The following is a 27,008-nucleotide window of genomic DNA, read 5'->3' on the forward strand; positions in this document are numbered from 1 at the left end:
GTTCCAGACTGCAAGAGGGCATAGGCCAGGCTGAGGGATCCCCCTTCCCCCCCCCCCCTGAGTGCAAAAATTTTTGTGCACCGGGCCTCTAGTATTAATTATAAAAATCTAAGTAGCCCAGGGGAAGACTGGCTATGCCCTTTGTTAATTAAGAAGGCTGACTTCCCACAGCAATCTCTAAGGAAGAATGTGACAATTTTGCATTTGAATGGCTACATTTGCCAGCTTAAAACTTTGAAAGTTTGGTAAATTAAGTAAATAATAAAATTTTTCAATATATAGGTATTTTAAAATGACAAAATACTGAAATATTAATCTGAATTTGCCTCATGAAAATCTAGAGGACAGAATTAAAGCTATTAATTGATTATGTCTTGTATTTTTGAAATTTAGTCTTAAAAATATAAAGATATTATTAATCTAAGAAATGCTAAATATTTGACTTGCCAGCTCTAAAAGTTTAAGGTTTAAATTAAATTGGGAGAAATTATATAGTTGTGGTAACTAATGCCTAAAGTATAGAAATTTATTTTTGAGAAAATAATTTTTGTATTTTCTCTGAAAAAATTAGGAATTCAAAACATATTGCTTATTGGTATAATTAAAAAAGAGGATTAATTCTGTGATCCCAAGTGAATTTTTTTAATACAAAACAGTTTAAATTTAATTGATATCTGTATATAATCTTTAAATCATATATATATATATATGTATATATGTATATGTGTGTGTGTGTGTGTGTGTGTGTGTGTGTGTGTGTATATATATATATATATATATATATATATATATATAAATGATGGTCTTTCCAAGTTAAATTTCAAAAGTATAACCGAGGGATGATTTTTGGAAAACTCCAAGGGCCCAGAGTGATTCAAAAAATTTGTTCTCTCTTCTTAAAGGAAATATTTTTAATTTAACTGATCTAATATACTTGAAATCACATGGAAAGCTTTATCAAATAAAAATTAATAACTATATTTTACTTATATACATATATTTTAAATGTTATGAAGGTTTTGGCCTCTAAGGAGGGTAAAATAAAGTAGCAAAATATTTTTTAAATAAAGCCAAGTTTTTCAACAGCAGTGGAATTTTAAGATGGAATTTTAAAAACAAAAGCTCTAGCAGTGTTTTAAATAGTGGCCTGCATTTTAAATAGGCTGGAAGTGGGGCAGCACCTGTGCCTCATGAATCAAATATATAACTTACTAACTTTGCTTTTTTAATAAAAATACCTATTTTAATTACTTAACGAATTAGCTTTTTAGAAATATAATCAAGGTCTCATATAAATTAAGTTACATGAGAAGCCAATCTACACTAATAAAAGAGAAAAATGGTAATTGGCGTACGGCGATGCCGTTTTCATTGGCTAATCAGGGCTATATGCAAATTAACTGCCAACAAGATGGCGGCTAATTTGCATATGTAGACACAATGCAGGGAGGTGAAAGGGCAAGCAGGAAGAAGCCCCTTGCCACTGACAGTGATCTGAAAACCAGGGGGGAGCTAAGAGCTGGGGGGCAGGGCAAAGGCGGCCCTGGGGCTGCCTTTGCCCTGCCCCCCAGCCATGATCAGAGAATCAGGCGCCTTTGCCACCCTGGCCAGTGATAGCAGGAAGTAGGGGTGGAGCCAGCGATGGGAGCTGGGCACGGTCGAAGCTGGCAGTCCCGGGAGCTAGGGGTCCCTTGCCTGGGCCTAAAGCGAAGCCCATGATCGCGGTGCCCCCCGCTGCCACTGCAGGTCCCCGCTGCCCGGGCCGGACACCTAGGCCAGAGGCGTTAGGCCTGGGCAGGGGCGGAGCCTGCAACCGCGGGGAGCTGGGGGTCCCCTGCCCAGGCCTGACACCTCTGCCGGAGGCCTCAGGCCTGGTCAAGGGGCCGATCTGGTGATTGGTGATTGGAGGGTGATGAGGGTCAACTCCTCTGGCCGAGGCATCAGGCCTGGGTGGCGGGCAGAGCCAGGGATTGGGGGGATATGATGGTCCCCTGGCCCAGGCCTGAAGCCTGGGTCAGAGGCGTCAGGCTTGGGCGGGGGGTGGAGCAAGCGATCAGAGGGAGATGGGGGTCCCCTGCCCAGGCATGATTCTTGGGCCAGAGGCCTCAGGCCTGGGCAAGGGGCCGATCAGGCGATCAGAGGGTGATGGGGGTCAACGCCTGAGGGCTCCCAGTATGTGAGAGGGGGCAGGCTGGGCTGAGGGACACTCCCCCCCACACACACACCCAGTGCACGAATTTCGTGCACCGGGCCCCTAGTATTTTTATAAGCAATTGAATCTTAGTAAAGTCTTCTACAAAAATTACTGAGGCTTCCCATAATCCCTCTGTATATGCAAATAAGCCAAAGGGAATACTCTTTTAAAAGTAAAGTTCTAAGCATAATAAAAAGGAGAAATTTTAAAATTTTGAAATCTCTTCCACTAATATTTACAGGATAAACTGAAAATTATTATTCTGACACTAAATCTGATCATTAATAGTAGTCACCATGACTATAAGGAGAGCCATTTAATGTGATTACATGGCCTGGCAGTATTGATAAGCATCTAAAAATCAACCGCATTTGTTACATTTGTAAAAAAAAGAAAAGTGTCTTTTAAAAGAAACTCTCTAAGTGTTACCTAATAATTACTCTGGAAGGAAATAGAGGTTTCCTTCAAATGTCTGGAAAACTGTAATGAAACATCAATATATTAGGCCTCAAAAAGAAAAGTAAGTAATTTGTAATTTTGCCTCCCTAAACATAGCTAATGTAAAGTTACTCAAAGACTAATAGCAGAAATTTAAGTAATGTAATTTGCTGTCCACAGCCAAGGACAAGTAAAGTAAAAAAATAAGCTTTATTTCAAATTAATTTAAATTGGCAAGTTGAAATAAATATTTATAGGAATTTAATTGTACTAGACAGGAACCTGTTCTTAAAGCATTAATTTTTTTACTAACAGTTCATCTCATAGTAAAAACTGCTTAACATGCAATGAATCCAAAGCAGTCATATTTCTGTGCAAAAAAATTAAAAGTTATCAAGAGTGCATTGTAAGATTTCCAAAAGTCTCTTAATATTATTTAAATCAAAAAGGGGGGAGGGTAGTAGAATAATCCCCTGTAAGAAAACATCCTGTAAGAAAATTACATCAAGCCTCAATTGCTTTCATTTTTTTACTTTGAAAATTACTCTTTAATTTGTAATGCTAATAGCAAGACACCCAGGAAGACACACATGGTGTCAAAATAAGCCAAAGGAAAATAATTTGGAATTAATTGACATTTTCACAAAATTGAATGCCAAGGCCACAGATTATACATTCTTCTCAAGTGCACTTGGGACATTTTCAAAGACAATCCACATGTCAGGACACAAACTAAGTCTCTGCAACTTCAAGAAGATTGAAATCATATCAAGCATGTTCTCAGACAGATCACAATGGCATGAAATTAGAAATCAACTACAATAAAAAACACTCCAAATCATTCAAACACTTGGAGGCTAAAGAGCATGTTATTAAACAATGAATGAGTTACCAAAGAGATCAAAGAAGAGATTTTTAAAAATCCTGGAAACAAATGAAAATGCACATACAACAACCCCAAATCTATGTGACTCAGTGAAAGCAGTCCTGAGAGAGAAGTTCATAGCACTACAGGCCTAGCTCAAAAAAAACAAGAAAAACTGTTAGTAAGTTATCTAAGTCTACAACTTAAAAAATTAGAAAGAGAACAACAAGAAAAACCCAGAGTAAATAGAAGGAAGGACATATTCAAGAGCAGAAATAAATAACATAGAGACTAAAAATAATACAAAAGATCAATGAAACCAATAGTTAGTTCTTTGAAAAGATAAACAAGATTGGTGAACTTTTAACCAGACTCATCAAAAAAAAAATACCCAAAACAACAAAAAACAAAGAGGACCCAAATAAACAAAATGAGAAACAAAAGAGGTGAAATATCAATTGACCCCACAGAAATACAAAGGATTGTAAAAAAAACCAAAAAAAAAAACCAACAAAAAAAACCACCATGAATGACTATATTCCAGGAAACTGGATAATCTGAATGAAATGGAAATATTTCTGGAAAAAATGCAATCTTCCAAAACTCAATCAGGAAGAATCAGAAGACATGAGTAGGCTGATAATTACTGATTAAATTGAAGCAGTAATAATAATAATTTAAAAAACTTCCAGCAAACAAAAGCTCTGGCCCAAATGGCTTCACATGGGAGTTTAACCATTAAAAGAAGAACTAGCATGTATCCTCCTCAAACTATTCCAAAAAGTTCAAGAGGAAGGAACACTTCCAAGCTCTCTCAATGAGGCCAGCATTACCCTAATTCCAAAACCAGATAAGGACACTACAAAGAAAATGAATTGTAGTCCAATATTCCTGATGAACATAGATACTAAAATTTTCAACAAAATATTAGCAAATTGAATCCAGCAAAACATTAAAAATATCATACACCAGACCAAATGGGATTTAGTCCAGGGGTGAAAGGCTGGTAAATATTCACAAATCAATAAATGTGATATATAACATAACCTGATTGCAAGACAAAAATCACATGGTCATATCAATTGATACATAAAAATCATTCAACAAAATCCAACACAATTTTTTTAATTAAAAACTGTCAGCAAAGTGGGAATAGAGGGGTTATACCTCAATATAATAAAAGCCATATATGAAAAACCTATAGCCAATATCATACTCAATAGGCAAAAACTAAAACCATTTCCCCCAAGAACAGGAAAAAGACAGGGTTGCCCACTTTCACCACTCTTGTTTAATATCCTATATAATAAAGGGGTAATATGCAAATTGACCCTAACAGCAGAAGACTGGGAATGACTGGTCACTATGACACACACTGACCACCAGGGGGCAGACGCTCAATGCAGGAGCTGTTCCCTGGTGGTCAGTGTGCTCCCACAGGGGGAGCTCTGCTCAGCCACAAGCCAGGCTGATGGCTGCCAGCACAGCGGTGGTGGCAGGAGCCTCTCCCACCTCCTCAGCAGCACTAAGGATGTCCAACTGCAGCTTAGGCCTGCTCCCCGCTGGCAAGTGGACATCCCCTGAGGGCTGCCTGGCTGCCAGAGGGATGTCTGACTGCCAGCTTAGGCCAAATCCCTCGGGGAACGGGCTTAAGCCAGCAGGTGGACATCCCCCAGGCTGAGGGAGCCCCCGAGTGCATAAATTTTTGTGCACTGAGCCTCTAGTAGTACTGGAAGTCCTAGCCATAGTGATCAGACAAGAAGCAAAAATAAAAGTCATCCAAATTGGAAAGGAGGAAGTAAACCTGTCATTATTCATAGATGACATGATATTTTACAAAGAAAACCCTAAAGACTCCTTCAAAAAACTACTAGATTTAATAAATGAATTCACAACGTAGCAGGATACAAAATTAACACCCAGAAATCTATGGCCTTTTTATACAACAGTAATGAACTCTTGGAAATTGAAACTAAGAAAGCAATCCCCTTTACCACTGCAACAAAACAATTAAGATACTTAGGAATAAACATACCCAAGGAGGTAAAAGACCTATACTTGGAAAATTACAGGATGTTGAAAAAAGAGAGAGAGGAAGATATATATTAATGGAAGAATATACCATGTTCATGGATTGGTAGAATCAACATCATTAAAATGTCCACATTACCCAAAGCAGTCTATAGATGCAATGCAATCCCTATTAAAATACCAACAGTATATTGCACAGATCTAGAACAAATACTCCAAATATTTATATTGAACCAAAAAAGACCCCGAAGAGCCACAGCAATCTTGAGAAAGGACAAAGATGGCAGAATCAGAATACCAGATATGAATTTTAGTACAAAGCCACTGTACTCAGAAAAAGCCTGGTACTGGCACAAGAACAGGCATCTAGATCAATGGCATAGAACAGAGAACCCAGAACCCAGAAATTGACTCAAGCCATTAAGCACAATTAATATTTCACAAAGGAGGCAAGAGCATATAATGGAGTAAAGAGAGTCTCTTTAATAATAGTCTCTGGGAAAATTGGACAGATACATGGAAAAAAATGAAAGTAGACCACCAACTTACACCATACACAAGAATAAACTTAAAATGGATAAAAGACTTAAATGTAAGTTGTGAAACTATAAAAATCTTACAAGAAACCATAGGCAGCAAAATCTCTCATAGCAACATGTTTACCCATACATCTCCTAGGGCAGTGGTCGGCAAAATGCGGCTTGCGAGCCACATACGGTTCTTTGGCCCCTTGAGTGTGGCTCTTCCACAAAATACCAACTTCTCCACATGGGCCACGAAGTTTCAATTGCATTGTACATGCACGCCCACACGTGGTATTTTTGTGGAAGAGCCACACTCAAGGGGCCAAAGAGCTGCATGTGGCTCGCGAGCTGAAGTTTGCCCACCACTGTCCTAGGGCAAAGGAAACAAAGGAGAAAATAAACAAATGGGACTATCTATCTATACTAAAAAAGGGGAATATGCTAATTAGACTGGGAGACCTTCCGGAAGTCCTTCTGGACAAAGCCGTGGCTCCGAGGGCCCAGGTAAGCCGCCAAGGCTGGGAGGGCCCATCGCAGAGCCCCAGCTGTGTGAGCAGGGCCTCCCTCTATGCAGCATTGATCACATAGCCCTGGCATGGTGGGCAGGGCAAGCAGGGACTCCCTGATGGCGGGGATCAACAAACAACAAGTGTTGGAACTATGTGGAGAAAAGGGATCACTAGTACAGTGCTGGTGGGAATGCAGAGTGGTGCAGCCACTGTGGAAAATAGTACGGAATGTCATCAAAAATTAAAAATGGTACTCCCAGTGATCCCACTTCTGAGAATATATTTTAAGAAATCAGAAACACCAATCACTAAGAATATATGCACCCCTATTTTCATAGCAGCATGACATAAAATAGCTAAGATATGGAAAAGCCCAAGTGCCCATCACTAGATGAGTGAATAAAAAAACTGGTATATTTACACAATGGAATATTACATAGCTGTAAAAAATAACTCTTACTATTTGCAATAGCATGGATGGACCTGGAGAGTATTATGCTAAGCGAAATAAGCCGGACAAAGATAAGCAACACATGATCTCACTCATATGTGAAATTTAATGAACAAAATAAACTGATGAACAAAATAGATCAAGAGACATAAAAGCATGGAACAGAATGTTGAATCTCAGAGGGAAGGCAGAGGAGGGTGCATGGGTGGGAACAGATCAACCAAAGCACTTGTGTGCATATATGCATAACCCAGGACACAGATAATAGAGTGGTGAAGGCCTGGGGTTCGGTGTGGGGGCTGGAATGAAGAGGACAATTGGGGAGAATGGGACATGACATATGTAATACTTTGAATAATAAAGATTAAACACAAAAATAAATTGTAAGGTTTTTACTTTTTTAAAAATAAATCTTGAGAGAAACCAAGATGTCAGCATAGGTAAACACCGGACTTTGCTGCCTTGAACAACCACTTCAAAAATATAACTAAAAGATGGAACGGACATCATCCAGAACCACAGAAAGGCTGGCTGAGTGGAAATTCTACAACTAGAAGGAAAGAGAAAAGCATACTGAGACTCAGAGGAGGCACAGTGCGGAAGTAAAATACTAAGGTACAGAGGCGCACACGGAGCGGGCTGGCGGCTGAGGGCGAGGTTGCCTTTTACAACTGGGAGGGAGTCTTAGGCTCTGAGCTCCAGTTCTGGGCAAGTCTCTGGGGACCCAGACTCATATGGGAGAAGTGGGACTGTCTGGCATCAGTCGGAACTCGAGGGCAGCTTTCTCTTGGGGGGCATGCAGTGATTACTGGGACATTGAGAAGTGGAGCCTCTGAGAGCAGCCATAACTACTAGCCCCGCCCTGTTGATCCCATGGGACCCGCCCCGCCCGAGCCCTGCAGGGAGGCTTTTGCTGGATAGCCTAAGGCAGAGGCTAGATTAGCACCTCCCTAGAGTTCCAGGAGCCAATGTACCCAGAGGTCAGAGTGGGACCATCCAGTTTGCAGCTCCGTGGAACCATAAAGGACACACTCAGAGGGCAGACTCAGTGAGCATCAAAGCCCCATTGAAGCAAGTCTTGCCCCAGAGTGGTGTCTCCAGCACAGAAGTTCTCCCACTGCAGACACAGCTGATTCTCACAGCCAATTGGCCTGGAGGTCAATTCCACCCAGTGATACCTACAACAATCAAGGCTTAACTACAACAAGACTGCACACAGCCCACAAAAGGGTGCACCAAGAGTGTCCTCCTCAGGTAATTGGGGAGGCTGAACCACTGGGCCCTAGTGGACACTTAGCACAGAAAACCACTTTATCAACAAAGGGAAGCATAAAAAATGTGGAGACAAAGAAAAAGGACACAAATGACAGAAATGGAGGAAAGCAAACTACTGGATATAGAGTTCAAAACCACACTTTTAAGGTTTTTCAAGAATTTTCTAGAAACTGCCGATAAACTTAATGAGACCTACAAGAAATCTAATGAGACCCTCGAGGTTGTGATAAAGAACCAACTAGAAATTAAGCATACACTGACTGAAATAAAGAACATTATACAGACTCCCAACAGCAGACTAGAGGATCGCAAGAATCAAGTCAACTATTTGAACTACGAAGAAGCAAAAAACACCCAACCTGAAAAGCAAAATGAAAAAAGAATCCGAAAATACGAAGATAGTGTAAGGAGCCTCTGGGACAGCTTCAAGCGTACCAACATCTGAATTATAGGGGTGCCAGAAGAGAGAGAGAGCAAGATATTGAAAACCTATTTGAAGAAATGATGACAGAAAACTTCCCCTACCTGGTGAAAGAAAGAGACTTACAAGCCCAGGAAGTGAAGAGAACCCCAAACAAAAGGAATCCAAAGAGGACCACACCAAGACACATTATAATTAAATGCCACGAGCAAAAGACAAAGAGAGAATCTTAAAAGCAGCAAGAGAAAAAAAGTCAGTTACCTACAAGGGAGTACCCATATGACTGTTAGCTGATTTCTCAACAGAAACTATGCAGGCCATAAGGGAATGGCAAGAAATATTCAAAGTATTGAATGCCAAGAACCTACAACCAAGATTACTTTATCCAACAAAGCTATCATTCAGAATTGAAGGTCAGATAAAGAGCTTAACAGATAAGAAAAAGCTAAAGGAGTTCATCACCACCAAACCAGTATTATAAGAAATGTTGAAAGGTATCCTTTAAGAAGAGGAAGAAGAAGAAAAAGGTAAAGATACAAATTATGAACAACAAATACACATCTATCAACAAGTGAATCTGAAAATCAAGTGAATAATCTGATGAACAGAATGAACTGGTGATTATAATAGAATCAGGGGCATAGAAAGGGAGTGGACTGACTATTCTTGGGGGGGGAAAAAGGTGAGGGCGTTGCGGGAAGAGACTGGACAAAACTCGTGCAACTGTGGATGAGGACAGTGGGTGGGGAGTGAGGGAGGAGGGTTGGGTGGGAACTGGGTGGAGGGGAATTATGAGGGGAAAAAAGAGGAACAAATGTAATAATCTGAACAGTAAAGATTTAACTAATCAAAAAAAATTAAATCTTTATTGTTCAGATTATTACAGTTGTTCCCCTCCCCCCCCCCAATAGACCCCTCCACCCAGTTCCCACCCCACCCTCTGCCCTTACCCCACCCCCACTGTCCTCACCCATAGGTATACACTTTTGTTGCTGGGTCAAAGGTCATACACATGGAAAATGTAGCTATTTCCATCCGCGATGTGTCCCTGTGTTCGGAAAGGTCTCTCACGACTTGTTCACACTCTACTCAGAAAGGGTATAGAGACATGTAACGGCTTTTTAAAATAATGTGTCTTCTTATGTTTAAAATGAGGATTTCACTACCAAAAGTGAGGAGAAAGCAACATTACAGCTGCTCTTGCCCCTCTTGCCCTTTGGGTGATAGTTGTGCTTGGGGCTGCGCGCTGGTTCGTGGGCTGTCAATGAAGCCATCTGGGCAGCTCGCGCAGTTCCGCCGGCTTTGCAGGGGCCATCACAGCCTCACAGGGGCCATCTCAGCCTCACGGGGCCGTCACAGCCTCGAAGGACCCGTTGCAGCCTCACGGGGGGGGGGGGGCGCATCCCACATTGGGGGTGAAGGTGGGAGTCAGAAGCTCCTCTCGCTGTCTCTCCTGCTGCTCCCTTGCATATTGCCAATGCTGGAAGTTTCTGAGAGCAGTCTGCAGGTGCTGGACATCATACTTTAACTGGTCAATACGAAGTTTGGCATTCTGTCTTTTGTTGGGTGGCTCCTTGCTGGACAAAATCTCCAGGCGTTCTTGCTGGCTGAATATCAGGTATGCTTGCTTGGATTTCATTTTCTACTAAGTGCACAGACTGCTTGTCTGCCGTCTCCCGGTGTCCCATGTGAGACTGGATCTGGTGGACCTGCTTGTGTGTTTGCTGGTACAGCGGTTCCATGTCGCCAGCCCAGCTGGGTCCGGCTCTGGCTTCCTCTGAACCTGATTCTGCTTCTTGAGTGTGTCCCTTATGTATGCAAGGAGTTGAAATCTGCAGTTTGTTGGGTTAAGCTGCAAAAACGCAGGTGGTTCCTTTTGTGCCACTGGCACAGCCCTGGCGGGGATGTAAATTGAGTAGGGCGGGGTCTCAAGGAATCACCAGGGTGGAGCAAACAGCAGTGGCATCTCTGCGATTCTAGTCTCCGTGTCCCTGAGGGCCTGTGAGCAGCTCTGTGAGAGAGCCACCCTCGCTCTCCAACCCACTGCAAGGCCATCCTGCCTCTCCCCGTAGGGGTCTGGGACCTCAGGATCCCTCCCCAAACAAGCTCAGTGGATTCGAGAGTTTTTAACCCCTTCCAATTGAAAAAATCCGCACATCCAGTTGCAGCCCGCCTGGCGCGCAACTCTGTACCTCTGCTCTTGGCGCCTCTGCACATCCTACTCAGTCTCAATGTTCTTCTTTCTTTCCTTCCAGTTGTAGAACTTCCACTGGGCCAGCTTTCCCATGGTTCTGAATGATAGCTATTTGTCTTATCATTGGTAGTTTCAATGTTGTTTTGGGAGGCAGCACGCACAGGTCTATACCTTATGCCGCCATCTTGGTTCTCCTCTAAAGTTTTTACTTTTAATGAATTTCATTTTTTTCTATGTGTCATTGGTTCTCACTATTAGTTTCTTTACATTGTACCAGGGTAGACAAAGTATAGCACACTCACATTAGAGATCCATTTGTATGCTTTCTCTGATTGACCATGGTGAGGAACTAAAAGAAACACTGAGATCACCATTTTTGCAAAAGTTTTTTTTTTTTTCATTTTTAGCTTTTCTTGGAATTTTAGAAATGGTCATCATTTCTGACATCTAGAGTCTCTTAATACGTATTCTAGTTCTCTCTCTACCTTCAAACCACTCCTGTACTTCTTCCTGGTCACGAAAATATAAGTTACCATATTTTTCACAAGACATCCATGACAGCCGTTCAGATATCTGACATTAGCCATTATCCTCTTGAGGTATTAGTCACTCCTCCATTGTAGTAACAACCAAACTGGAACAGTGTACTTTAAACATGGCTCAGAATAAAAAGGGCTTATCATCTTACTTGTTCTAGATAATTCTTGACTCAAGTTCAAATCAAATGAAGGCTTACATTAAATTTGCTTTCCCTATATCCCAGCATCTTATTTATAATGTATAGTTGTTGTTAATTATTTCTATTCCAGAACTATTTCTGTATCCATGTGTGAAAATTTGTTTGATTTCACAAATGTTAAGCTTTTGATTTGAGCTTGTTCTCTCAAACTTTAGAAATCCTTTTTTGATTCATAATTCAGAAGACAGTGCACTCTAACCAACATTCACTAATACCAGCTTACAAATATAAATCTGGTATCTTATATGTACTCATTTGTGTCATTGATGACAATATTTAAGAGCAAGGGGTCAAAGATAAAGCCCTGTGGATCATCACAGGGATGTCCAATTTAGGTTGATGTCCACTCATTAGTCAAATCCATTTGATTTCAATTGGTCAACCAACTCCTTCAGCCTAATTGTAATATTTTTCCACTGTACTTCTTCATGAAGACATCATTTAAAAAGTTAGTCAGATGTCCTCTGATATTTCCTGGTCCACCAGTCTAGCAAATTTTTCATAATGTTAGTTTGGCAAAATTTCTTCTTAGTGAACTGAGACTAGATATCAGTTATTAGTGCTAATTTATCTTAAAACATCTGTTTAATAGAATATTCTAGGGACCTATGAGTTTACTATGTCAGAGTAAAGACAGCTTTGCTTTCTTCTCTTCCCTAGAACCAACCAAAAACTATAAGGAAAATGAGAGATATAAACTAAAACTCCATCTTTGATGAAACATGGAAGCATTTTTAAGCCTAATTCCAAAAAGTAAAGGTTCTCAAATGTAGTGAAAATTGTATCTGAGTGAAGAAGACACTGAGGATGACTGCTGTTTGTGTTTCAAGCCAATACTAGAGTTCTAGAATGCTGGTGGCATGAGTGGAGTGAGCAAAAATAAATGACGCGTTTTAAAACAAACAAGTTATCAGACTGGTAGTAAAAACAGGCTTGTTAATGAGAACATCATGAAACACAGTTTGACCACCAAACAATGGCAGAGAAGATAGAGACTGAAAAAAGTTAAAAGATATAATATTACACACTCACAAACACACACCACTGCTTCCATACATAGAGGGATTTCCTTTAAGCAAGGGAAACTTTTTGCTAGTTACAAGCAGAATCAAAACTACAATGAGGAATACTCATAAGAATTTATATAGACAACAGATGGTGCTCAAGTTACTCTCAAGTATTCACTCTCAACTATTTACTACTATTCTGCTCACTCTCTCAGTCCCTCTCCAAAAAGATACTTTCACACATGGTAAAGAATTCCTCTAATCAAGTTTCAAGTAATTATTGAAAGCAAACCAATATGATTATTGATGCAAAATATGTTGCAAAAAGGAGGAAAGAGGACCAATAAAGGATTGTGGAACCAGATATAATCTATAATAATAATAGCATAATATGCTAATTAGACCGGACAGCTGAATGTCCTTCCAGACGACCTTCTGGACTAAGCTGAGGCTGCGAGGGCTGAGGCAGCTGCAGCAGCTGCAAGGGCTGAGCCCCTTGCACGAATTTCATGCATGAGGCCTCTAGTACAAACATAAAACATAAAAAATAAGTCAATAGTAATCATAAAATTAACAAAGGGAAAAAATAATAGTGTCAAGAATCCAAGATAGTTGCAGAGTAAGTAGAAGTTGCACTCCCTTCTTCCCAGACCAAACTGGAATTACAACTAAAATATAGAACAATCAACTTGAATAACTATCTGAAGACTAGCTGAACATAAGTTTTATAACTTAGCATTTATAAATGAAGCCACGTCAAGATTGGTAGGAATAGTGGAGACACAAAATGGACTGGCCCTGCATCCACATGAGGCATCTAAGAATCGGGAAAAATATCACAGCTACAAATGTTTCCCTTAAGGAGCATGGGCCCTCAACCCCAAGCAGAGCTCCCCAGCCCAGAGCACCAGAGCCAGGAAGAAAATCCCATACAATATCTGGCCATGAAATTCAGTAGAGATTCTGCCCCCCCCAGGGTGAGACAGGAGTCTGCTAAAAACTCAGATGCCCTTTTAAAGGTTTAGCACACTAAATCTCAGTCACAGCCACTTACTCTAGGTTCCAGCAAGGGAGAGTGGTTCTGAATAGACTAGAGTCCTGTGAGGAGAGACTGAGTTATGTGGCTCTGGAGAGAAGGCTAAAGGGATAGCTACTAGGGTCTCTGTGCTGAGTCCCTCTCCCATACCTCTCACAGAGGCAATCTTTCTTGGGTTGGGTTGAGTACTCCCCTTCATATGGCATCAGCATGGGAGATTGCAATAGCCCCACCTTGATGACACTGTCATTCACCTGCAAGCTCTCACCCTGTGAAAGAGTCAGCTGCTTGGGCCCAGGGTATAGAAGTATGGGGAGACCCAGGGGATGACACAGACTAAGTTATGTGGTTCTGCGGCAAGGGCCATTCCCCATACCTTCCTGTGAACCTGACAAGTACCACCCCCCACCACTGGATAATCACTAGCCCCACAATCATGACTACTTACAGCCACATCCTGCCAAACTCCAGTTCTCCAGGAGGTCCAGGAAGAATCTGGGACAGACTGAATTGTGTGGTTCTAGGGTTGGGGCAATTTTTTCCTTTCATGCTTGACCTGTACACAGCTCTCCCTTCACATGACCAAGTCTTGGTTATCTGGGCCTGACAAACTCTGTTGGCCTTCCCCAGACAACTCCCAGAGACTCCACCTCATGACCAAAATCTGCAGACACCTGGTGGTGGGAGATGACCTTGGTGTACCCTGGCACTTTTGCTGAGTGGCTTCAGACCCAGCGCTGGCACCAAGTGTGAATCTGGGGAACACCACGCAGTAAGAACCTACCTCATCCAACTCGAATACCACCAGAGGCTTTCAGTGACTGAGCCGAAAAGGCAGCTGACAGGAAGAGGTAGGTGGAGGGTATCTCCAGGTGACTCAGGCCTTTTGCTGACCTGCTATTAGGCGTGGTGTGGGTGGTAGCCTACCTTGGTTTCACCTTGGCCCCTCCCATCATTACCCAAGTCCTACAGAGGCAACTATAAACTTTGGATCACGTTGTAGCTCCAAACAGGTAGCATAGGGACAGTCACAGGCAGCATCTGATATTGACCTGCACCAGAGTCCCTCTTAAGAAACTCCAGAAGCAACACACCTGGTGGTGGGCTTTTGACCACATCTGTAGATTCAATGAAATCCCCATTCAGATACCAATGGCATATTTCACAGACCTAGAACAAACTCTCCAAAAATTCATTTGGAATAAAAAAGACCCCGAATAGCTGCAGCAATCCTGAGAAAGAAGAACAGAGTTGGAGGGATCACAATATCAGATATCAAGCTATATTATATTACAAAGCCACTGTTCTCAAAATTGCCTGGTACTGGCACAAGAACAGACAAATAGACCAATGGAACAGAACAGAGAACCCAGACATTGACCCAAGCCATTATGCTCAATTAATATTTGACAAAGGAGGCAAGACCATACAATGGAGTCAAGACAGTCTCTTCAATAAATGGTATTGAGAAAATTGGACAAATACATGCAAAAAATGAAACTAGACCACCAACTTATACCATACACAAAAAATAAACTCAAAATGGATAAAGGACTTAAATGTAAGACAGGAAACCATAGAAATCTTAGAATAATCCATAGGCAGGAAAATATCAGACATATGTTGTAGCAATAAATTTACCCATACAGCTCCTAGGACAATGGAAACTAAGGGGAAAATAAACAAATGGGACTACATCAAAATAAAAAGCTTCTGCACAGCAAAAGAAACCATCAACAAAACAACAAGAGAGCCCACTGCATGGGAGAACATATTAGCCAATGTTATATCCGATAAGAGTTTAATCTCCAAAATTTATAGGGAAGTCATACAACTTAACAGAAGGAAGATAAACAATCCAATCAAAAAAGAGCAAGGGACCTAAATAGACACTTTTCAAAAGCGGACATACAGAAGGCCGAGAGACATATGAAAACATGCTCAAAGTCACTAATCATCTGAGAGATGCAAGTCAAAACAATGAGGTACCATCTCAAACCTGTCAGAATGACTATCATAAACAAATCAACAAAAGATGAGTGCTGGCGAGGATGTAGAGAAAAAGGACCCTCATGCACTTCTGGTAGGAACGCAGAGTGGTGAAGCCACTGTGGAAAACAGTATGGAGTTTCCTCAAAAAATTAAAATACCTAGATATCAGCTTATATCTTAAACTTATATAAACCATTTGACCCAGTAACCCAACTTCTAGGAATATATCCCATGAAATCAGAAACACCAATCAGAAAGAATATATGCATCCCTATGTTCATACCAGCACAATTTACAATAGACAGGATTTGGAAACAGCCTAAGTGCCCATGAGCAGATGAATGGATTAAAAAACTGTGGAATATACAATGAAATACTTTGCTGCTGTAAAAAAGAAAGAACTCTTACTATTTGCAATTACATGGATGGACCTGGAGAACATTATGCTAAGTGAAATAAGCCAGTCGGGGAAAGGTAAATATTACATGATCTCACTTATTTGTGGAATATAATGAACAAAAATAGATACAGAGACACAGAAGCATCAAACAGACTGCCAAAACTCAGAGGGAAGGCAAGGGAGGGTGAGGGGGGGGGGTTAAGAGATCAACCAAAGGACCTGTATGCATGTATATAAACAAAACCAATGGACAAAGACAGTAGGGGGATAAGGGCATGTGCTGAGGGGGTGGGAGTGGCCAGGGAGCGGTCATTGAGGGAAAAAGGAGACATATGTAATACTTTAAATAGTAAAGAATTTAAATTATCTTAATATATAAAAAGCCAGGGGCCGCCAAGACCAAAACAACCAGATGGACAACGGAACAGCAGGCTGCGTGGGGCAACCAGGCCAGCAGGGGGGTTAGTGAGGGACAACTAAATGACTGAACAGCAGGCTGCGTAGAGCGACCAGGCCTGCAGGGGGGTTAGTGAGGGATGACCAAACGACTGAACAGCAGGCTGCGTGGGGCAACCAGGCTGGTGGGGGGAGGCTGTTGGGGGAGACCAGGCCAGCAGGAGGGCAGTTGAGGGCAACCAGGCTGGCAGGGGGAGCAGTAAGTGGTGACCAGGCCAGCAGGGGGGGGCAGTTGGGGGCGACCAGGCTGGCAGGAGGGGCAATTGGGGGCAACCAGGCAGGCAGGGGGGCAATTAGGGGTGACCAGGCTGGCAGGGGTGGCAGTTGAGGGTGACCAGGCCAGCGGGGGCCAGTTGGGAGAGACCAGGTCAGCGGGAGGGGGGCAGTTGGGATGCGGCCAGGCTGGCAGGGGTGGCAGTTGAGGGTGACTAGGCCAGCGGGGTCCAGTTGGGAGAGACCAGGCCAGTGGTGGAGGGGGGGGGCAATTGAGATGCAACCAGGCTGGAAGTGGGGGCAGTTAGGGGTAATCAGGCAAGCAGGCAGGTGAGCAGTTAGGAGCCAGCAGTCCCAGATTGTGAGAGGGATATCTCCAGGATTGGGCCTAAATCAGCAGTTGGACATCCCCCGAGGGGTCCCAGATTGGAGAGGGTGCAGGCTGGGCTGAGGGACCCCCCCCCCCCGTTGCATGAATTTTGTGCACCGGGCCTCTAGTAAAAAAAGAACAACAAAGCCCAAAGTGAGTAGAAGAAAGGAAATAATAAAGACGAAAGCAGAAATAAATTTAACAATATCTAAAAAAAAACCAATACAAAATATCAATGACATCGAGAACTGGCCCTTTGAAAAGATAAATAAGATTGATACATTTTTAAACAGACTCATTAAGAAAAAAATGGAAAGGACCCAAATAAGTAAAATTATAAATGAAAGAGGAGAAGTAACAACTGACACCATAGAAATACAAAGCATTATAAGAAAATGTTGTGAACAACTATATGCCAACTATTTGGATCGTCTGGAAGAAAGGCATAAATTACTAGAAACATACAATCTTCCAAAACTGAATCAAGACGGGACAAAATTTGAACAAACTGATTACAACTAATGAAATTGAAGCTATAAAAAGGGGAAACAAAAAAAAACCCAACTCTCAACAAACAAAAATCCTGGACCAGATGGATCACAGGTAAATTTTACCAAACACTTAAAGAACTAACACCTATCTTTTCAAGCTATTCCAAAAACGTCAAGAGGAGGGAAGACTCCCAAGCTCATTTTATAAGGCCTAATTCCAAAACCATATAAAGACATTATGAAGAGTGAAAATTATAGGTAAATACCCCTGATGAACAGAGATATAGAATTATTAGCAAACCAAATTCAGCAATACATTAAAAAGATCATGCACCATGACCAAGTGGAATTTATTTCTGACATGCAAGTTTGTTACAATATCCACATATCAATTAATGTGATATACTACATAAATAAGATGAAGGATAAAAATCATATGATCATATCAATAGATGCAGAGAAACCATTTGACAAAATCCCACACTCAATTATGATAATAATTCTTAGCAAAGTGGGAACAGAGAAAACATACCTCAACATAATAAAGGCCATATATAACTAACCACAGCTAACATCATACTCAATGGGGAAAAACTACAAGCATTTCCGTTAAGGTCATGAGTAAGACAGGGATGTCCACTTTCACCACTCTTATTCAACATAGTACTGGAAGTCCTAGCCACAGTGATCAGACAACAAGAAGAAATAAAAAGCATCCAAACTGGAAAGGAGGAAGTAAAACTGTCATTATTTGCAGATCACACGATATTGTAAATAGAGAACCCAAAGACTCCACCACAAAACCACAATAACTGATAAATGAATTCAGTAAACTAGCAGGACACAAAATGAATATTTAGAAAATGGTTGCATCTTTTTATACCAATAATGAACTATCAGAAATGGAAACTACAAGAACAATTGTATTACAATTGTGTAAAAAAAAAAATACCTAGGAACAAATTTAACCCAAGGAGATAAAAGACTTGTATTTGGAAAATTACAAGACACCGAAGAAAGAAATTGCAGAAAATACAGTTAAATGGAAGCACATACCATGCTCATGGGTAAGAAGAATTAACATTATTAAAAATGTCCTAGAGAAATCTAAAGATTCAATGCAATTCTTATCAAAATACCAATGGATTATTTCACAGAACAAGAATAAATAGTCCAAAAATATATATGGAACCACAAAGACCCTGAGTAGCCACAGCAATGTTGAGAATGAAGAAGAAAGTTGGAGATATCACACTACCTGATTTCACAGTATAGTATTGGCATAAAAACAGACACATAGACCAATGCAGCAGTATTGAGAGCCCATAAATAAACTCACACTTTTATCAACTAGAGGCCTGGTGCACAGATTTGTGCATATTGAAAGGAAATTAATTACAAGGTGGCCGGTGGGGCTGGACTGGGTGAGACAGGATGGACATGCCCTGGGGTCAACCTCCCGCGGTCCCTCCCTGGCCGGCCACACCTGGGGCAACGCCAGGGCTTGAAGGGCATCTGTGGAGTGAGCAGGGTCCCTTTGGCAGGTGGGGTCCCTCGGCCTGGCCTATGTGGATGGGGTCGAAACTGGCTCTCTGACATCCCCTGAGGGGTCCTGGATTGCAAGAGGGCAGTTGTTGGGTGATGCACCTTGGAATTGGGCTCCTTCCTCTTTGGTTCTGGGTGCATCACCCAAGAACCACAGCTGCCAAGTCACTGCAGCTTGGCAGCTCCTGAATTGAGCATCTGCCCTCTGGTGGTCAGTGCGCATCATAGCTACTGGTCTGAGGGTTGAACGGTTGAAGAGTTGGATGGTCACTTAGGTTTTTATATATATATAGATTAGTATTTGACAAAGGAGGCAAGAGCATACAATGGAGCAAAGAGAGTCTATTTAATAAATGGTGCTGGGAAAATTTGCCATGCAAAAATGAAACTAGAACACCTTCTTCATCATATACAAAAATAAACTCAAACTGCATTAAAGATTTAAATGTAAGACTCAAAACCATAACATTCCTAGAAAAAAAAAACAAAAGCAGTAAAATATCTGATATTTCTCTTAGCAATCTTTTTTTCTGATATATTTTCACAGGGAAGGGAAACAAAAGAAAAATAAACAAATGAGACTACATCAAACTAAAAAGTTTTGGTACAGCAAAGGAAACAAAATGAAATGACAACCCGCTGAATGCGAGAACACATTCGCCAATGAGATCTCTGATAAAGGGTTAATATCCAAAATTTATAAGAAACTCATACAACACAACACCAAAAACACAAACAACCCAATTATACAATGAGCAGAGCTCTTGAATAGACACTTCTCCAAAGAGGACCTACAGCTGGCTAACAGACATATGAAAAGATGCTCAATGTCACCAATTGTTAGAGAAATGCAAGTTACCTGTCAGAATGGCTATTATCAATAAATGCACAAATGACAAGTGTTGGTGAAGATGTGGAGGAAAGGGAACCCTTGTGTACTGTTGGTGGAAATGCAGATTGGTGCTGCTACTGTGGAAAACAGTATAGAATTTCTTTTAAAATTCAAAAATTGAATTTCCTCTGACCCAGAAATTTCACTTCTATGGATCTATACAAAGAAACCTAAAATATTAATTGGAAAGAATATATGCAACTCTATGTTCTTTGCAGCATTATTAATAAGTGCCAGGATATGGAAGCAATCCAAGTGCTCATTAATAGACGAGTAGATAAAGAATGGAGGTACATATATATACAATGGAATATCATTTGGCCATAAAAAAGTATGGAATCTTACCATTTGTGACAGCATGGATGGACCTAGAGGGTGCAATGCTCAGTGAAATAAGTCATTCAGAGAAAGAAAAATACGTTATGATTTCACTTATTTTTGGAATCTAAATAATAAAATAAATAAATAAACAAACAAAACATAAACAGACTCACACGGAGAGAATGAAGAGCAGACTGAGGGTTACCAGATGGGAGAGGTGTTGGGATATTGGGTGAAAAATGTGAAGGGATTGAGACATACACATTGGTAGATTAAGAATAGTCATAGAGATGTAAAGTACAACATAGGGAATATAGTCAACAATATCGTAATAACTATGTATGGTGCCACGTGGGTCCTGGAAATATAGGGAAAACACTTTGTAACATATATAATTGCCTAACTGCTGTGCTGTACACCTGAAGCTAATATAAAATAATATTGAATGTAAAAAAATAAAAATATTACCACACAAATAAAGGTGAAATAGTGGTGAAAAATAGAGATATGGAAGATAGGCTTGAGAGAAATGAGCAAAATGAAATGGAAAATAATAGTTAAAATTTATTAGGGAAAACAGAAAATAACACTTAAAAGTTATTAGGGAAAATGGTAGATATGAAAGACAAATTTCAATTATATATATAATTTGTGCTTCTAGGAAGAGAACAGAACAAAGATATGTTTTAGGAAAGCTTTCCTGTAACAAAGATAACTGTAAATCTATAGGCTTAAAGGTTAATATGCTGTCCTGGGAAAACTTCATACAGATGGATCAATATATATCATTGTCAAATAACTAGAATTTGTAAATAAAAGAAACATGCATATTGGCTAGGCCATAAAATCAAGTCCTCTATTATGTACAATATTCTCAGGTTGATTTTAAATTTCTTCATAACAACATTCAATATCTACATGGATGTCAGAGAAAGAAAATGTGACTTATGAATTGTAAAACAGCCTAACTATAATTCAAGTATGCACATAATTGACAGTTTTACACATGGAAGATAGCAGGAAATATGGTTCCCATGAGCCCTTCTTAAAGAAACTTCTGAGGATAGCCTAAGTTAACTAAGCAATGAATGAAAAAATGAATAAAAGGACTATTTTGAGAAGATAATTCATTTAAATGTATTAAATGTATTAAATTATGACTAATCAACTATAAGAATTATGTCTGCCTAATAGCATATAAGTTATATAAAATCGTCAATTCAGAAATGGTAGTAAAATAAATCAAATTTGGTAGATGTTGGGGACTGGTAGAGAGACGAAGTAAAAGCTAGGATAAGTACTGATATGCTAATTTTTATATCGTATAGTGAATGAGGGGTCAATAGACCCTGTCCATAGCTGATAAATTAAGTATTACATAGATAAATATTTTAAGGATAAAAAGGTAACAACTAGACTAAGTATGATAATAAAATTAACCAAAAAATCCCTATATTAGAATAGATGGAAGAAATAGAAACATGCTTATTTCTCATAATTTATAGTAAGGAGTTCATAAATTCTATCTAAATAGTTAAAATCTATTTTAAAATTTTGTCAACTCACCAATCTGTATTCTATGGGATATATATTTTCTTCCAGTTTGAAAAAAATACACTTCATTATCTTTTCTCTGCTCCATGATTCTTCAAAGAGTACTGGAATGGTTCTGTGACCACATCTACCAGGTTATTTTAGTGTCTTTGGATAGTCTTCATTTAGATCTAGAGATCTGACTCTTAAATTAGCGAAGGACAAAAATCTTGATTTCACTGTACTATTGTTTTATTCCTACCAAATTCCAGTGGTTTATTTTTTCTCTCCTTTTTTTCTTTCTTCTTATCTGTCCACCGATCCAATTAACATTTGTTCAGTTTTTACTGAGTCAGATGCTGTGAAAGAATGCTGGCTAGTTACAAAGATGGTGCAGACAAGCCTCTGCCCTCAAGAAGATTAGTCTAGGGCAGAGGCCAACAACACTAACACAAATATGCTTTTAATATCAAGAGCAATCTCCCTACGCCACCCAACCCCAAGAAAAGCTAAAGTTATCTTGCTGTTCTGAAAAGGCTCTGTGAAGAAAATCGTATTTCCTCTGGGTCATGAAGAATGAATAGGTCTTCACCAGGCAGGAAAAAAAAAAAAGAATGCTCCAGAGAGAGTAAAAAATTAAGCAAAGACACAGAAGGAATGATGATCACTTTGGTTTGATTGTAACGGGAACATACTGGAAAGTGAAGGGCTGGGTTGAAATTAAAGTCCAATCTTCTGGTTGACTTTGTAAATACAAAGGGTTCCCCTTGAGTCTAGCAGTATCACATTTAGGTTTGGTCCCTCACCACCAGGTATCAGTCCTCTATGATACATACCCTCTTTTCTTTGCCCCCAGCAAACACCCCACATTGCCAAGAAGCACTCCAGTTGAGAAATGGATTGATGACCCCAGTGAATAGCACACAGCCTTGGCCAGTTCCCACAGGCTGCAGGCTGCCCACTCCTGGTTACAATACAGTTCTCTCAGGAGTGTTTCCCAGCCCCCACCCTTGCTGTATCTCACCTTCATCTCCAGGGCCTCTGGCACCTTCTTGCCTTCCCAAGCCCAACTCCTCTTGGTGAAGTAGTTGACAGTGGCAAATTCAATCAGCGCAGAAAATACAAAGGCATAACAGACGGCTATGAACCAGTCCATGGCCGTCGCATATGCCACTTTAGGTAAGGAGTTTCTGGCACTGATACTCAGGGTGGTCATGGTGAGAACAGTGGTGACACCTGGGGAGAGAGAAGATAAGAACTCAGTTGCCAATCAAAGACACTTAGAGCATATTCAATAAGATCACCAACTTTCTACTTAAAAGGAGGAGCTATACCCACCCTCCACTCAAATATTCCCTTTAAAATAAAAAACAGAGAATGTAAAAGTGGGATGGTTCTACCTAGTAACCACCCCATCCCAATTCTCACAGCAATAGGGATCTCCAGTATAACGATTCTAAAAGTTGTCCTCTAGCCTCTGCTTAAACATTTCCATTGAAGAGTAGGTAACATATTTTATTGTAAGGGATAATTTTAATTAGAGAAAATTTCTCTCATGAACTGAAATTGCCTTCTTCTAACTCCTGGTGCATTGACTGATCTCAGAGTTCTTTCTCTAGCAAGACAGGAAAGAAAAGTTTGTTCCCTCCTCTGCAGGACAAGCCTTAAAGATTTGAAGAGGGTCACTATGGTTCCTCATGAATCTGTTTATCTCCAGAATGAACATAGTTCCTTCTCTTGTTTCTCCTCCCTCATTCTGGTAATTCTCTTCTAAACAGCCCAGAGCTGAGCCCAAGACTAAGGACATGGTCTGAGGTCAGTAGGCTATTCACTTTCATTATCATGAACACTATTATCCTAATAATGCAACAAACTATTGTGGAAATGATTCTTTAGTTGCATCACAGTCTAGGTCTTATTGACTGAGCTTCATGGACAATCAAAGCTATTCCAATAGTTATTTTTGTGAGTTTTTGCCAAACCAGAGCTCACTTTTTGGTCAATTGATTCTTTTCCTTGGTATTAATAACCTGAATTAAATACTTTTCTTTATTCTCTTTAAAATTATATTTATTTATTAAATTTATTGGGTTTACGTTGGCCAACATGAACATATTGGTTTCAAGTGTGTGTTTCTGGTTACAAGATCTGTATATTGTGCCATGTGCTTATCACCCAAGGTCAAATCTTCTCCTGTCACCATATATTAGGACCCCTTAATCCCCCAACCCCCTTCCCTATGGCAACCAGCACAACACTGTTTGTGTTCATGAGTTTCCATTTTATATCCCATATAGGCCTGGTGTACGAAATACATGCAAAGGGGGGTCCCCTCAGCCTGGCCTGCACCCTCTCCAATCGGGACCCCTTGAGGGATGTCTGATGCCGGTTTAGGCCCGATCCCAGGGATTGGGCCTAAACCGGCAGTCAGACATCCCTCTCACAATCCTGGACCACTAGCTCCTAATTGCTCACTTGCCTGCCTGCCTGGTCGCCCCTAACTGTCCCCCTCTGCTGGCCTGATGGCCCCTCACTGCCTCTGCGTGCTGGCCTGATCACCCCTAACTGCCCCCCATGCCTACTTGGTTGCCTCTAACTGCCCCCCCTGCTGGACTGGTTGCCCCCAACTGCCCCCTACTGCTGGCCTAGTTGTCCCTCACTGCCCCCCCCCGCCAGCCTAATTGCCCTCAACTGCCCCCCCTGCTGGCCTGGCCACCCCCAACTGTACCCCCCCGCTGGCCTGGTCATCCCTAACTGCCCCCCTCTTCTGGCCTGGTCTCCCCTAACTGCCCCCCTGCCAGCCTGGTTGCCCCCAACTGCCCACCCCTGCCAGCCCAGTCACCCCTAACTGCCCTCTCCTGTCAGCCTAGTTGCCCCCCGCCCCCGAAATGCCCTCCCTTGCTGGCCTGATCACCCATAACTGCCTTCCCCTGCTGGCCATCTTGTGGCAGCCATCTTGTGCAAGGGTGTGATGGTCAATTTGCATTTGCATATTAACTCTTTTTTATATAGGATATGAGTGAAACCATGTAACTCAGCTTTTTCTGACTGACTTATTTCACTTAGCACAATATTCTCAAGGTTCATCCATGTTGTTGCAAATGACAGTATCTCACCCTTTATTAGCACATATTCTTTATCCAGTCCTCTATCACATGACACTTTGGTTGTTTCCATGTCTTGGCCACCATGAGTAATGCTACAATAAACATAGGGTTGCATATATCTTTGCGAATACATGATTTCTAGTTTTTCAGTTATATACCCAAGAGAAGTATTGCTGAGTCATATGGTAGCTCTATTTTTAATTTTTTGAGGAATCACCAGACTGCTTTTCATAGTGGTTGTACCAGTCTACATTCCCACTAGTAGTGAATGAAGATTCCCTTATATGGGTCTGTAGTTTTCATTTTTGTGTGTCATCTTTGCCAGATTTTGGTATCAGGGTTACATTGGCCTCATAGAATGTGTTAAGAAGTAATGCCTCTTCTTCAATTTTTTGGAAGAGTTTGAACGTTTCGTAGAATTCACTGGTGAAGCCATCTGGTCCTGGACTTTTACTTTTTTGGGAGATTTTTTATGGTTGCTTCAATTTAATCACTGCTGATTGGTCTATTTATATTTTCTAATTCTTCATGATTTAGTCTAGGAAGGTTACTAGTATATATTTCTAGGAACTTTTTCCAGGTTATTGAATTTTGTGGCATATATTCTTTCATAATGTTCTAGTATGATCCTTTGTTTATCTGTGATGTCTGTGGTGACTTCTCTCTCATTTCTGAATTTTATATGGGTCTTTTCCCTTTTTTCCTTAGTGAGTTTAGCCAGGGGTTTGTCAATTTTATAAATTTCTCAAAGAACCAGCTCTTTGTTTTATTAATTTTTTTGTATAGCCTTTTTGTTCTCTATTTCATTCAATTCTCTAATTTTTTTTAATTAAATCTTTATTGTTCAGATTATTACATTTGTTCCTCTTTTTTCCCCCCATAACTCCCCTCCTCCCAGTTCCCACCCAACCCTCCGCCCTCACTCCCCACCCACTGTCCTCTTCCATAGGTGCACGAGTTTTGTCCAGTCTCTTCCCACATCTCCCACACCTCTTTCCCCCCAAGAATAGTCAGTCCATTCCCTTTCTATGTCCCTGGTTCTATTATAATCACCAGTTCATTCTGTTCATCAGATTATTTATTCACTTGTTGATAAATGCATATTTGTTGTTCATAATTTGTATCTTTACCTTTTTCTTCTTCTTCCTCTTCTTAAAGGATACCTTTCAGCATTTCATATAATACTGGTTTGGTGGTGATGAACTCCTTTAGTTTTCCTTATCTGTGAAGCTCTTTATCTGACCTTCAATTCTGAATGATATCTTTGCTGTAATCTTGGTTGTAGGTTCTTGGTATTCATCACTTTGACTATTTCTTGCCACTCTCTTCTGGCATGCAAAGTTTCTGTTGAGAAATCCGCTGACAGTCATATGGGTATTCCCTTGTAGGTAACTGAGTTTCTTTCTCTTGCTGCTTTTAAGATTCTCTCTTTGTCTTTTGCTCTTGGCATTTTAATTATGATGTGTCTTGGTGTGGTCCTCTTTGGATTCCTTTTGTTTGGGGTTCTCTGCGCTTCTTGGACCTGTAAGTCTATTTCTTTCACCAGGTGGGGGAAATTTTCTGTCATTATTTCTTCAAATAGGTTTTCAATATCTTGCTCTCTCTCATCTTCTGGCACCCCTATCATTCTGATGTTGGTACGCTTGAAGCTGTCCCAGAGGCTCCTTACACTATCTTCGTATTTTCAGATTCTTTTTTCATTTTGCTTTTCCGGTTGGGTGTTTTTTGCTTCTTCACATTTCAAATCTTTGACTTGATTCTTGCGCTCCTCTGGTCTGCTTTGGGAGTCTGTACAATATTCTTTATTTCAGTCAGTGTATGCTTAATTTCTAGTTGGTTCTTTATCATAACATCGAGGGTCTCATTAGATTTCTTGAGGATCTCACTACATTTATTGGCAGTTTTTAGAAAATTATTGAAAGACCTTAAAAGTGTGGTTTTGAGGTTTATATTTTCCATTTCTGACATTTGCATCCTGTTTCTTTGTCTCTGCATTTTTTTATG

The 27,008-nt window shown here is 40.6% G+C and overlaps 1 protein-coding gene across 1 annotated transcript in view; it reads right to left on the reverse strand.

Moving 5' to 3' along the window:
- LOC308512102 (gamma-aminobutyric acid receptor subunit alpha-3) overlaps positions 1–27,008 on the reverse strand; it is a 239,523-nt gene that overhangs the window by 14,947 nt on the left and 197,568 nt on the right. The window contains exon 9 of the mRNA XM_081081909.1: positions 22,922–23,133. Coding sequence (XP_080938035.1) covers positions 22,922–23,133 — 212 coding nt within the window. The remainder of the gene's footprint in view (positions 1–22,921; positions 23,134–27,008) is intronic.

This window comes from Myotis nattereri, assembly GCF_964212035.1.
Source record: "Myotis nattereri genome assembly, chromosome: X".
Lineage (NCBI taxonomy): Eukaryota > Metazoa > Chordata > Mammalia > Chiroptera > Vespertilionidae > Myotis > Myotis nattereri.